This window comes from Tasmannia lanceolata, unplaced genomic scaffold (assembly GCF_043159265.1).
Source record: "Tasmannia lanceolata isolate RefF3 unplaced genomic scaffold, GAP_Taslan_0.1 ptg000016l, whole genome shotgun sequence".
NCBI lineage: Eukaryota > Viridiplantae > Streptophyta > Magnoliopsida > Canellales > Winteraceae > Tasmannia > Tasmannia lanceolata.
The window spans coordinates 654595-667304 of NW_027518693.1; the positions used below are offsets into that span (position 1 = coordinate 654595).

The 12710-nt window shown below is 38.9% G+C and overlaps 1 protein-coding gene and 1 pseudogene across 2 annotated transcripts; one reads left to right on the forward strand and one right to left on the reverse strand.

The window, feature by feature from the left end:
- Window positions 1–2320: 2320 nt before the first annotated feature.
- On the forward strand, window positions 2321–2444 carry LOC143849211 (U5 spliceosomal RNA; annotated as a pseudogene).
- Window positions 2445–2546: 102 nt separating this feature from the next.
- Window positions 2547–12573, reverse strand: TAPX (thylakoidal ascorbate peroxidase). Of its 2 annotated transcripts, none has more exons than XM_077357213.1 (11): window positions 12123–12573; window positions 7414–7534; window positions 7085–7185; window positions 6896–6983; window positions 4973–5040; window positions 4798–4884; window positions 3849–3923; window positions 3698–3775; window positions 3495–3599; window positions 3035–3112; window positions 2547–2765 (listed from the first exon to the last, which is right to left on the reverse strand). In XM_077357213.1, the coding sequence occupies exons 1-11, from the start codon at window positions 12441–12443 to the stop codon at window positions 2613–2615; spliced, it is 1275 nt and encodes a 424-aa protein (XP_077213328.1). In that variant the 5' UTR covers window positions 12444–12573; the 3' UTR covers window positions 2547–2612. The 2 variants fall into 2 exon arrangements, with proteins under 2 accessions (XP_077213328.1, XP_077213330.1); XM_077357215.1 differs by lacking the exon at window positions 2547–2765 and adding an exon at window positions 2768–2922 and having other exon boundaries at window positions 12123–12571.
- Window positions 12574–12710: the final 137 nt, after the last annotated feature.

The following is a 12710-nucleotide window of genomic DNA, read 5'->3' on the forward strand; positions in this document are numbered from 1 at the left end:
ATCATGACCGTTGATAATGTCGAACATCGTTAGGGGGGCTCTCACGGTCTTGGTCCCATCCCGAACAAAAATCTCATGCGTAAGATAAAGGACTGCAAAAAATCAACGGCTTAGATTTTTGTCGATGGAGCTCTAGGCAAGGCTTCATGGATCAAGGGCTTAGGATCATCGGATCAATGTGTTCTCAATGGCATTTGGGTGGACTTATGATTGTAGTTTGGATCCACGGATCTGATCATGTAAATGAGACAAAAGTAAGGCTTAAGACAATAAATACGTGTCTTTTAGGAATGAATGTAAAAGTGACTTGGGATTGAGCCTCTAGTGCAATGGTCAAGGCTTTGTTTCCTTTTTTGAACTGGTCAAGGCTTCGTTCTTTAAACCTGGAGGTTGTTCTTTAAACCTGGAGGTTGGAGGTTGGATGTTCAATCCCAGCTTACCTACCAAAAAAAGAATGTAAAAGTGACTTTCTTTTTCACATTTTCTGTTATAGATTGTCTTCAAATGCGACAAAAATGGATAATACGAACTGTGACTGACGTATAAATGTTACATATTGAATTATGGGGAATGATATTTCCCCCCTTTGACGGATAAAATTCCACCCTTTAACGTTTTCTTTTAACTTTCAAGGGTAAGGAAAAACGTTGAAGGGGGTGAATTTATCCTCAAGTAGTGAACCCATCTCACGGAAAAGGGTTTGGCGCGGGGGGGGGGGGGGGGGAGAAGGGGGAGGAGAGAGGGGGAATATCATTTCCCTAAATTTTGGGTCCAATGTTTATATGTAGAGTTTTTATATGAAGTCAGCATATAAATGCCATTGCTAGTTTCAGGGCCACTGCCCTTGATATTTGATCCAAGGATCAAGAGGATTCTAGCCTTTTATTCTCTTGTTTCTTGGATCAAATATTAAGGGTGGCTGCCCATGATATGGGCGTGTACGCCCGGGACCCCATATACTTTTCTCGCATGTATGTATCTACGAGAAATGATATGAATGATCAGTAACTTCAATATGGTAAATAACTAGAAGAGATGCATGGTTATTGTGTTAGGTACCTAACTAATACGCCAAAAGCTCTACAACTGATGGAATGCGTTAGGTTAGGCCTTTTAAACCTGTCCTATACCAGGCTGGGTCCCACCCAATCTAAGGACAGTAACATTCTACCACGCTTCCACATCCTCCGATCTCGGCAGCCAACTATGTGATGGTTTTCGTTTGCTCTTTTTTCTCTAGGTAGCCTTTCCCATAGGTCGCCCCTTTCGCAAAAACCCACTCTATGATAAATTCACTTTGGTATTTTACTAGGTAGCCCTTTGTCGTCTCCGCAGGTCGCCCCTTGTGTGAGTCGTGTGACTCAAACACAGGACATGGTGGCTGCTCTGGTACCAAGTGTTACGTACCTAACCAATATATCAAAAGCCCAAGAGCTGATGGAACACATTAGGCTAGACCCTTTAAACCAGTCCCTTACCTAGGCAAGCCCCCACTCAGGACTATAACATATTGGATGTTTCGCTGGCTGGCGAATAGCCATGCAATGACAACCATAGGATTTAATTACAAGAAATCTTAGCCTTAGTTAAAGTCTTGTGCATGCTGCTAGTTTTGAAGTAAAACGTCCCAACTAGCGGGTCACGCAAGCAGCCTGGAGAGGATAATGAAACCTCGGCGAGGTGCCGAGATTTCGTTATCCCTTCGCTTCACCGACAATTGCACTAAATTTGAGTCCAATAATCAGTTAGGGGGATTCCACAATACGTTGTCATAAATTCATAATCTAAAACAAACAGGCCGTACCTCTGGCCTAGCCTGAAAAGTCGGGGATAGAGGTAGATTGCCTCTAAATGGCTTTTGTTTCCCACCAAACAACTTGAAAAAAGGTGTTTTTTCCTCTCTTTTTGAATGATGAAAAATAAAAGTTTTGGGATCTCTCTCTCTCTCTCTCTCTCTCTCTCTCTCTCTCTCTCTCGTAATGACACCCCCTGTCCCTTTATTTTGGTTACGGCACTCCGCACCAGAAATTTACTTTAGTTGACAATCAAACACTGCTTACCACTACGTTAAGAGGAGACTACTTCACTATTATTACACTTTGTTCAGTACTTAAGATCTAATTCAGCACTACTCTACAAGGCATCTAGGTGCAACCAAACAGAGCCGAGATTTGATTGGTAATAGAATGAATGCTTCATTAGTAATCAAAGCACATTCAAGCCACTCAATGGAAAGAGTGCATCAGCACTCTTTTTTTTATTTTTATAATGGCACTCCGTTCTTTATTTTACACTAAGTAGCTACTACAACCTGTTACAATTTCCTCGTGGTGAGCACAGAGCGAACTATTCTTTCGTCTTTTACTAAAGAATACCGTGTGCTCGCCATGTCAATATTAAAAAAAAAAAAAAAACTGTTGCAATTTCCTGAATCAATAGCTAATCAGTAAGTGTTTAATGAAGTGAGATGTGCCATTATCAAACAAAGGAGTGTCAATATCATTTACTTTCCTAAAACCCAAAAGGCCTAAGAAAATTTGCCAAAATGAAACCAATTGAAAGAGTATTTCATTGGTAATCAAAGTACATTCAAACCACTCAAAACTCAGACTTCAGTTTCCAAGAAGAGATGTCAAAAATGCCAAAACACCAATCAAAATCATAATATTGAGGAAGTAATTTGACTTGAGAGGTTTATCTGGGCTGCCCCCAATCGCTTCGTACTCCGCCCTGATCTTTTCCTTCATAGCCGCTGACAGCTCTTTCTGCATTCAAATATAACATTGATTTACATTTTCCTATTCCATTGTCCGTGGAGTTTGACTTGCAAGTTTTACATGTTCAGGGTGTTCTAACGGCTTCATCTTTTGTTATTAAAAGAAATGGCAGAACAAAATATGATTTCGGGTTTTGTTAAGCAGCCTGCAAATCATGAAAGTAAAATACAATTCATTAAGTGCGCGTAAATCTCTTTCACGAGATTAAATTTACTGTGTAAAGAAGAGGAGGATGAAAAGGGTGTGAGGCTTAGTACCTTGGATTCTCCAGATGAGTACTTTGATGCCACAAATTTCTCTGGTGTGACATTTGGGTTGTCGTCTATGGCAAAACCCTGATAAAAAAAGTTCCACAAAATGGATATAATTTGAAGTAACTGAACTGTTGAAGTAAAAATGATTCAATAACACCAACTCTAATAGCTTAATCCTTTGGAGTAACTGGTTGTTTCACATGGTATCAGAGCTATTGCCTCGCGGCAGGTCCTGGGTTCAAAACCCAATGACTCACTCCTATGGCCATCCCAAAAAAGAGGCTACATGTGCCACGTGTACGGCCAACCCAAAAAAAAAGGGGTCACACGTGAGGAGTGTTGGAAGTATAAATGATTCCATAACACCAACTCTAAGTCTATAACAGCTTAAGCTTTTGGATTTATTGGTTGTTTCATGAACAAAGAACAATCCCTACATAAGTAACTTGGCTAACCAACCAACCTCAGGTGGGTCAAATTTAGCACCCAGATTACTGAGTCTGGCATGAGCTTCAGCATAGTCTGCGAAAAATGCATCCTGATCTTCTGCATATTTCTCAGCATACACCTGCAAGATTTTATATCATGAAAGAAAAAGATATCACATTTGACTTGGGTTTTTTTTTTCATGTGCTGGAAAATATGGGCCTCCCCATTTTCTTTTACCTTGAAAGATGGATCCTCGAATAGAACAGCGTCCGTTGGCAGAACCAATAGGTCTTCATCCTTCCTCTCTTTGATGTCCTGATCATATCAGAAAATTAGAAACACCATACATTTCACATTTCACTGAAGGGGAATGACAGGGGTTTCTTACTTTGAAATAGGAGTTATCAAACTTCAACCATTGAACGGTCCATGACTGTCCTCCTGGTGCTCCAGGTCCATCTTTCTGTTTAGCAGCAGATAGTACACTTTAGTACCATCTATAATATATTAAATATCCATACATTAGTTGTGGACCTCTAATCAAATCTGTTTCATAAGACAAAAGGGAATGCCAACCCCTTGAGCTGCAACTGTTTCTGAAATAGCTATAACTATACGATAATAATAGATTCTAGAATATTCACACCCAGTAAGGCCCTGTTTGTTTTGGATTCTGAGAACCGATTGTGAGTCCAAAACTGATTATTGGGCCCAAAATATACAAAAATCATAAATAACTTGGCTATCACACAATAATTACTTAAAATTTTCAAGAAATTTATTTAATTGTAATTATATCTATCAGTTAGATTTAAAATTTTCAAGAAATTTATTTAATTGTAATTGTAATTTAAACTCTCAGCTAACAGTTGACACTGATTCTATGCATCATATCGCAGCACACGAAACATGTCTAGGTTGTTCAATTAGTCAACCAAATTCCAGATGAAGCTCAAACTCGAACTCCTCTCTGCTCATAAGACTTAACTAACCGGTCCTCATAAATCATTCCTTTAACTAATTGTTATCATTCTGTCCATGATTGTTTCTATTCAACCATCAACAGATATGGTGGATGACTGCTCTGGAGTCTGGATCATGGTTTCTACCATGGATATAGAGCTCTTTTCATTCTTTACGGATGGGTCATTCAAAGAATGTGATATGCATATGCATATGCATATAATCGATCCCTCATAAGCCACTACAAGTACAATTTTTACCAAGAACTCATAAATCATGCTAGTAGGAGATACATGAATTTTATAAAACAAGGGCTCCTCCAAAAGAAATAGTTCCTTGAAGAATTTCAGCTTGAAATGTCGGGGTATACATACCGTATACTTAGTAACGGGCTTGCCCCAACCACTACGCTCTGGTCTAGACCTTCCCAACGTGTGTGCACCAGATAATGCAACTATTTCCTGAAAAACAAACAAGATGCATTCAGTCACCAGATGCTACCCAAGATGAATGGTGAAATCAAAGATTTTAGTGTATGGGGAGTGAAACCTTGTCATTAAGTCCCATTCTATAGAAGACATCACGTAGATGTCCAGCAGGTGAAGGGGGTCCAGCATCTAAACAAGGAAAGAGAAGTTCATAACTTCGTTACTGTTAAAGTATAAAAAGATAAATAACGCCTTTCTCCAACAGCTTAAGCTTTTGGAGTAACTGGTTGTTTCACATGGTATCAGAGCCAAAGGTCTCAAGTTCAAACCTCCCAGATACAAAATCCACATGCAATGGTCGGCCCAAAGTGTGACCACATGTGCCACGTGTTTGCCAAGTGGGCCACATGTGCGGGGGAGTGTTAAAGTATAAAAAGATAAAAAACGCCTTTCTCCAACAGCTTAAGCTTTTGGAGTAACTGGTTGTTTCACAGTTGCCATATACATCCAACAGCTCAATCAAAAGTACGTCCGGATACGGAAGCAGATATGAAAGTCAAAGTTTCATTTTATGGTCTGTAAAATCTATTCCAGAGCAGAAATAACTATAGTTCAGAATATGCAGTTTGAAATCAAGGCTTAAGAATATCTCCAACTACATTTCTTTATATGATCATAATAGACGCAAGAAAAATATATTACAGTGTAACATTCTAGATTAAATGTATATAGAAAAACAGTTTGTGATGGGCATTGAAATACATGATATAGCAACCTATCAAAATAACCACACCTCATCATTATGAAATACATAATTTATAGCAAACATCAAAAGACAAGCTCAAGTGCTCAACTCAAGATTAATATGCCTCACCAGTTTGAACTAATTTGGCAGACCCAACATATACTCTTAAGAGATGGCGAACAAGATCAAAGAGGTGCTGGATACTTGTAGAGGCTTTAAGTGTTCGTAGAGATGTTAATGATGGAACTTTCTTGGTAGGAAAAGCAATTAGAGACAGTAATGTAGTAGGGTAAATTCTTCCTCGATTGTAATTTGTTGCATATTTTTGCTTTCCTAATCAAAACTAGTTATCGTTTCAAAAAGGAAAAATAAAAGTCAAAAAGTTATAAATGGCTATAAAATTAAATTACAAAGATACCCGTTCAACTGCCATCATTGTTCTTGACCAAAAATAAGTCAGAATAAAATCACACCTGTGTTAGGTGAGTCTCATAGGGGACTTTACTCCTTGTGAACCAGACATTATAGTCATCAAGAGTTATGTCAGGCAGGATAAGTGCAAAGTGGGCTGGCAATAATTATGAACATTACCATTGAAAAAAAAATTATGAACATTGATACTTGAATACATTTATAGTAATGATTAGGTTTCCAGCATGGACTAGAAACTCAGTTCTGTGACATGGGGGTGGAGAAAGTTTCATTTCGCAGTACGACTAGTTTTAATGAAAACTTTCAGGAGTTGTTTCCCAAGCTGAAAACCCCAGAGAAAAATTAATAAAAATAGAGAAAATAGAAAACAAGAAGTATAAAATGTAAGATGAAATGGAAAACCATTCTATTTAACATACTTTATTAGGTTGTCATTGCTTTGTTGTACATAGTAAATTTGACCTTAGTGTAGTTTATAAGCACACTCACAACATAGGTTGTGAAGCCAAGTGTCAACATTACTTTTAAATTTTAATCAAGTAAACTAAGTACAGTAGCCAACATTCACGAAGAAGTCAGTGCATAGAGTGCGTGATATCAAATGGGGTAGGGACTTTTATACCACATTGCTCTCTTCCAGTTCTAGATATGTGGTGTATAGATGACAGCCATTAAAGAACAAAAGCCAGGAATCTTATTATAAAGATGCATGATATCAAATGCATATATGGTTTATGGGTGATTGCGTGCATCCATAGGGATTACTCCCGCCCTAAAATGGGGTGCGGATACCCTATGTCATCAATATATATATATATATATATATATATAATGCATATATCATCCAATTAGGCATGCTTATCTAACCAGGAAGCCTCCCCTCTTCTGGACACTGCTCAGGTGCAGAAACATCTACTCTCCCATACTTCATCGGGATTTTGGGGCCTCCAGCCTCCTGAAATTTTTCAAAGATATGAATAACCATTTTCAAATAAATCGAGTCCATTCTTGAAAATTTCAGAACAGAGTACATATCATTAGATCCAAGAAACAAACCTCCACAGCTGTTGCACTTGCCAACTGGAACAGGTCGGCATATGACACACCTGAATACCTATCCTTGATAGGCTGAATAAGCTTTAATGCATTTACAAGACCTGAAACCAGATTATGAGGCATAAATATTTTCAACCAAGTAAAATCGTGCACAATAAGGTTGCTCCATTGTGACCTCATGGTCACGGGTTCGAGTCACGGAAACAGCTTCTCTTCAAAGCAGGGGTAAGGCTGCATACATCTGGCCCTCCCCAGAACCCTCAATGGCGGGAGCCTCGTGCACTGGGCACCCTTTTAAAAAAAAATGTGCACAATAGTGAATTATTTACCGGCATTGGCTGCATGTTTGAGTTCTGCTTCAAATCTCAGACTTCCATCAGCTCCACCTCTCTTTGGCCATTCCTCAATGTTCTTGTCATAAGTACCAGCATCATGCCATCCCAGCCGAATCTGTGGTTACACGCAAATCAGAATAAAAGAATGAGATGATTTTTCTACAAAGTATTGCCACTCTTTGTATATTTCCACTAATTAAAAAAATCTTGAAGACAGATCAATTTTAATGCATCCATATGCATGTTTGGGTGTGTATGGGATGTGTGTATGCAATTTGCTAGACAATTTTGCAGCTCACATTTTCAGGAGAGAACAGCCACCCCAGATAAATTAAATGAACAAGACAAAATCTGCTATGACCTGGCCATTCTACACACATATCAATTCCAAATCTATCATATGATTTTTATCTATGCTATGCAATTATATATTACAGAAGTTGTGGTTTTCGTAGTCGGTGGTTTCTAACTACGTTTTTACAATTTTAGGGTTTCTCTTCGTGGGAGATCGGCCATGACGGCCATTGAAACCACTACATTATTACGATTTTAGGGTTTCTCGTCATGTGAGATCGGCCATGACGGCCATTGGAGAGCCCCCTTCTGGAGGCAAGGCTCCTTCTCATCGTGATTGCAATCACGATCTGGGTGGCAAGTTGGAGTAACTATGCTGCAGCATTGTCTAAAAGCCTATTTTTACCTAAAGTGGAAATCAGCATCAAGCCTCGCTCAAAACTTCGACAGGTGAACCAGCAGGTTATTTCAGTAAGGAGGATATTAAAAAGGCTGTGGAACTGTTTTGGTTATCCATCATAGTCAAGTGTTCTTATGGAAGGCCAAGCATCTTTGAAATCTACAAACCAGATCGAGAAGCATTTATTCCTGCAAGATGATTTTGTTATAACTTATAACCATTATTGATCAGCACTCTTTCAATTTTTGTTTCATTAACGAAAAAGATTTCCGTACTGTATGGTTGAAGGTTTTTGTTATATTAATTAACAACTTATTATTTAGATTTATCAGGTGGATGCCTTCGTTCAAAGCAGGAGTGGAATCTTCAGTGTGCCCTTTTTGGATCAACTTACCAGCGTCATGGTTTGAAATTTTGGTTTCGGCATAAATTTCGGACCTAGCCGAAACCGAAATTTCCGCCGAAATCCCGAAATTTAGGCCAAAATTCAGTACAGACGCACGAAATTTTGATTTTTGGGACCGAAATTTGGTACAGGAATAAAAAAATAATATTTTTTTTCAAAATTTCGGCCAAAATTTGGTAAGTTTCCACCATTTCAGTTTCGGTACGTTTCAGTGTCGGTCTCGACAAATTTAAAACCATGACCAGCGTTGCCATTTTTCTTGTATAATGAGGGAATGATGAGATCCATTGGTCGATTGATAGGTCGCGTGTTCAAGGAGGATACTCCAAATATTCAAGGGACTAGAACCGATGCAGTAAGACTATGAGTTGATATCAATTTGCTTAAGAACCCTCCTATTTCTAAAGAACAACGTAAGTGGCAGAAGGTTTTCTATGAAAATCTTCCTCTTTACTGCAGTTTTTGGTATAAGATTGGCCACAATAAAGATCAATGCAAATTTTGGACAAAGAAACAAAAAGTCTTAGGTGTTGCATGACGTTTCATTTTTCAGGCAGTAGCAGCCATTAACTGACTAACTGCCGCCAGTCGATCTGAAAAGCGGTCAAAAAGCTGGACGTAGGCACCTTCAGCGATAAAGAAGGAATTAACTCCCTCACTAGGATAGATGCCAATTCCCAGAGGCACCCAAGGAGATGACAGAATACTCAAAGAAGAAGTATGACCAGTAGTCTAACCCTTTGGCTCATTCAACTCAAGAAGAAGTAGATAAGAAAGACCTACGGCGTTGGCCTATTGAGGAGTGCAAACTCAAGAGCCAACCATCAACATCTGTTATGCAATCCTAGGCTCCAATGATGATCAATATGAGAGGTTGATGACATATTGACCGGCACCAATATGATTTTTAGCGTTGGTGCGTGGAACTCCCCCTATTTTCCATCTAATAAGCAACCAAAACAGCAAAAGCAGTCAACTTCTAAAACTTGTTTTTCAAATACCAAGAAAAATACATTTTTCAAAAATTAGTTCTTGCTAGCACACACCTTACCTTCAAACATTCATAACTTTGTCCACACTCAACCCGTACAGGTGTGGAGAGTTGCCAAGTGTCATGGGTATGCTCCCCATAGACCCATGTTCGACTCCCTCCGGGCTAACCTGATGCGCGCGGTTTACGGGTGATTGTGCGCATCCATAGGGAATAGTCCCACCCTAAAAAATGGGGGGTATACCCTAAAAAAAAAAAAAAAATTTGTCCACGCTCATCGGAATCACTAATAATGCATAACGTTGGAAAGAAAAATCTTATCAAGTTATCCTCAAGGGCAGCATTACTCGCGCAGTGCTGACTAAACCTTCTCATTTATTACATGTCGCTTTCTTATTGCCCCTCTACAGTGATAAAGAGAATTGAGAAGCTCCAAAGAAACTTCCTTTGGAACAACTGAGAAAATAATAGAAATTATCATTTAGTTAGATGGGAGGAGGCTGCAATCCAGAAAAGGATGGTGGTCTTGGTATTAGATGCTTGAAGTTGATGAACAGAGTTCTTCTTGGGAAATGGTTATGGAAATTTGGGGACGATAGAGATAGGCTTTGGAGATCGGTAATTCAGTATAAGTACGAAGCTAGTTTTGGAGGTTGGTATTCAGTGCCTGTTTATAGATCTCTTGGATTATAGGTCTGGCATGATAGTAAGACGTACAAAGTTCTTTTCCAAGCTAGCATTCGCTTTAGAGTTGATAGTGGGGAGAAGATTAGATTGTGGACAGATGAGTAGTACACTAGCAACTCTTTTAAGTATGATTTTCGACGTTGTTTAACCTAGATACTGATAAAGAGATAAGTGTTGCTGATTCGTTCTGCAGAAAAAACGGGAAAGTAGTTTAGAATATTAGTTTTAGAAGGAATTAATTCAACTAGGAGATTGATATGGCAGCTACTTTCTTGGATGGTACAGAAAGTTTGGAGTTTTCATGCCCCTTCTAGAGTTAAGGCCTTTTATTACACTACGTGTTTGGATAATAAATTAAAAGTCGATCGTCTCCGTCAAAGATAAATTACTACTATTAATCATTGTGGGTTATGTCTTGTTGATACCAAGCCTGTTGTGAGATCTGGAACTTTGTTTTTAGTTTGTATGAAGTTAATTGGGTTCTTCCTAGATATATTATAGCTTTCTTCGAGGCGTGGGTTGTCACTCTTTGGCACTTGACATGCAGAGTTCTTTAGATCCTTTTCTTTGCTGATTTGCTTTGGTTAGTCTAAAATAAAAGGAATAGGATAATCTTTAAAGACATATTGAGGAATGTGCATAGCATCCATAGGCAATTCTTCTCTATGGTTGTCTAACGGGCAATAAACCTTCCTACTGGGCACCTATGTGATTCTTTTCTACGGGTCCTAGGAGGAAACTTAGTTTAGTAGTTGTTCCGAGGATCAACCTCGCCCCTCCTGGGTTACTAAAGCTGAACTTAAATGGGTTGAGCCTTGGGAATCCAAGCCTAGCTAGCATTGGGGGTTCTTCTTAAAAGCTCTGTGAGGAAGGTTAGGTGCTCTTTCTCGAGACCTATTGGTGAGAAGGATTCTAATGAGGCAAAGGTGCAGGCATTATTTTTTGTATTCAGCAGGTAGAGTAGGATCTCCTAGATTATCTTATAATTGAGAGTGATTCTTTCAATGTGAGCAGATGAGGGTGGGATAGGGAGTTAACTTTTGAGGTTTGCGGACGCTATTGAAGATATCTAGGATGTGATTGAGGATCATAATATGGAGCTTCAGCATGCATGGTGCTCTGCCTGATGATCGGCTTGCTCACGCAAGAATTAAAAGAGAGGAGATCTTATCGTTTGGTTACCGCTTTCCCTGAGTCTTTATGCTTTCTTCTTCTTCTTATTTCTCCGTAGTTTTGTTGCTTTTTTGTCTTTTGGGTATGGTGCTTTGTTGTGCCTCTTCTTTGAGACCTCCTTGGTCTTGGTGTTCCTTTTGTTCTTCCTTCTTTAACGATATCTTGCTACCATTAAAAAAATAGATTAACATGCTCTGACAAACATTGTGCTCCATTAGATGACACAATTAGGACAGAAATGAATTAGCATGCTCTAACAAATATTGTGCTCCATTAGATGACAGAATCAGGAGATAAATGAATTGTTGTACATGGTGCAACCCCTTTTTTGGGCCACTCCAACCCCTCTCTTTATCTTAAACTTTTCTCACCCATTGTCACCATATCCAATGAGTTTTCATCAACTAGGAGAAGAGCTTAAAATAAATAAAGGGATGGTTTCTTCTTCAAAGAGATGAATGAACTACATGATCTAGTTTGATTGTAATGAATGAACTAGCCAAGTTCCACCCCTTATATTTATATTAACCTTTTTCCCATTGTCAATTTTGCCAGTGATACGCGTGAAACAATGAAAGGACTTAAAATCAATAATGAAGCAAAAGTTATTAAAAACAAGATTTAAGAATACCAATTTCCCTTATCAAGAGTTATCAAAAACCCACAATAACATCACCCTACAGCAAAAATAAAATAAAAAAAATCAGAGAAAATACGTAATGTAAAGAGCATAGTAAAATGAATGAGATTACGAGAATGGGATGGCAGGAAGTGGTGCGGAGTAGGTCTTTGACGTCTTCTTTGGCGTTTTTCAACTGAGTTGGATCGGAAGCAAAGCAAGTAGTGGAGATTGCACCAACTCTTTCATTTCGCCTTTTGGGTCTGATTATAGGGTGAGATAGGAATGAAGGAGAGAGAGATGAGGATTTGAGAGAGAAATTAGAAGGGAAAACGAGGGATTTGGGAAAAGGTGAAGAAGAAAAAAGAGGGAGGAGAGGGGGAATTGAAGGGTTTCTGGGCGATGATGGGATGAGGCGGCAGGATGTGGTGTATAAGGAGAGGCGATCGGCCATTTTTTGGAAGTGAAAAATAAACAAAATCCCACGTTTGTACTCCTCTTTTCTTTCTTCTTTGCTCGGTGTGTAGTGCGGTAAGCAGTATCTATCAACCTCAGATCTCTATTGTGGAGTGGGTAAGGGTTGGTGTGGATGGGTTAGTCCCAAGTCCCAACCCCCAAGCATGCTTTTAACTTTTAAATTTCGGTTTCGGCATCCATTTCGGCCTTTGCCGAAATCCGGTAATAGTATATAATTATTATTTAATTATTTACCAAATTTCGG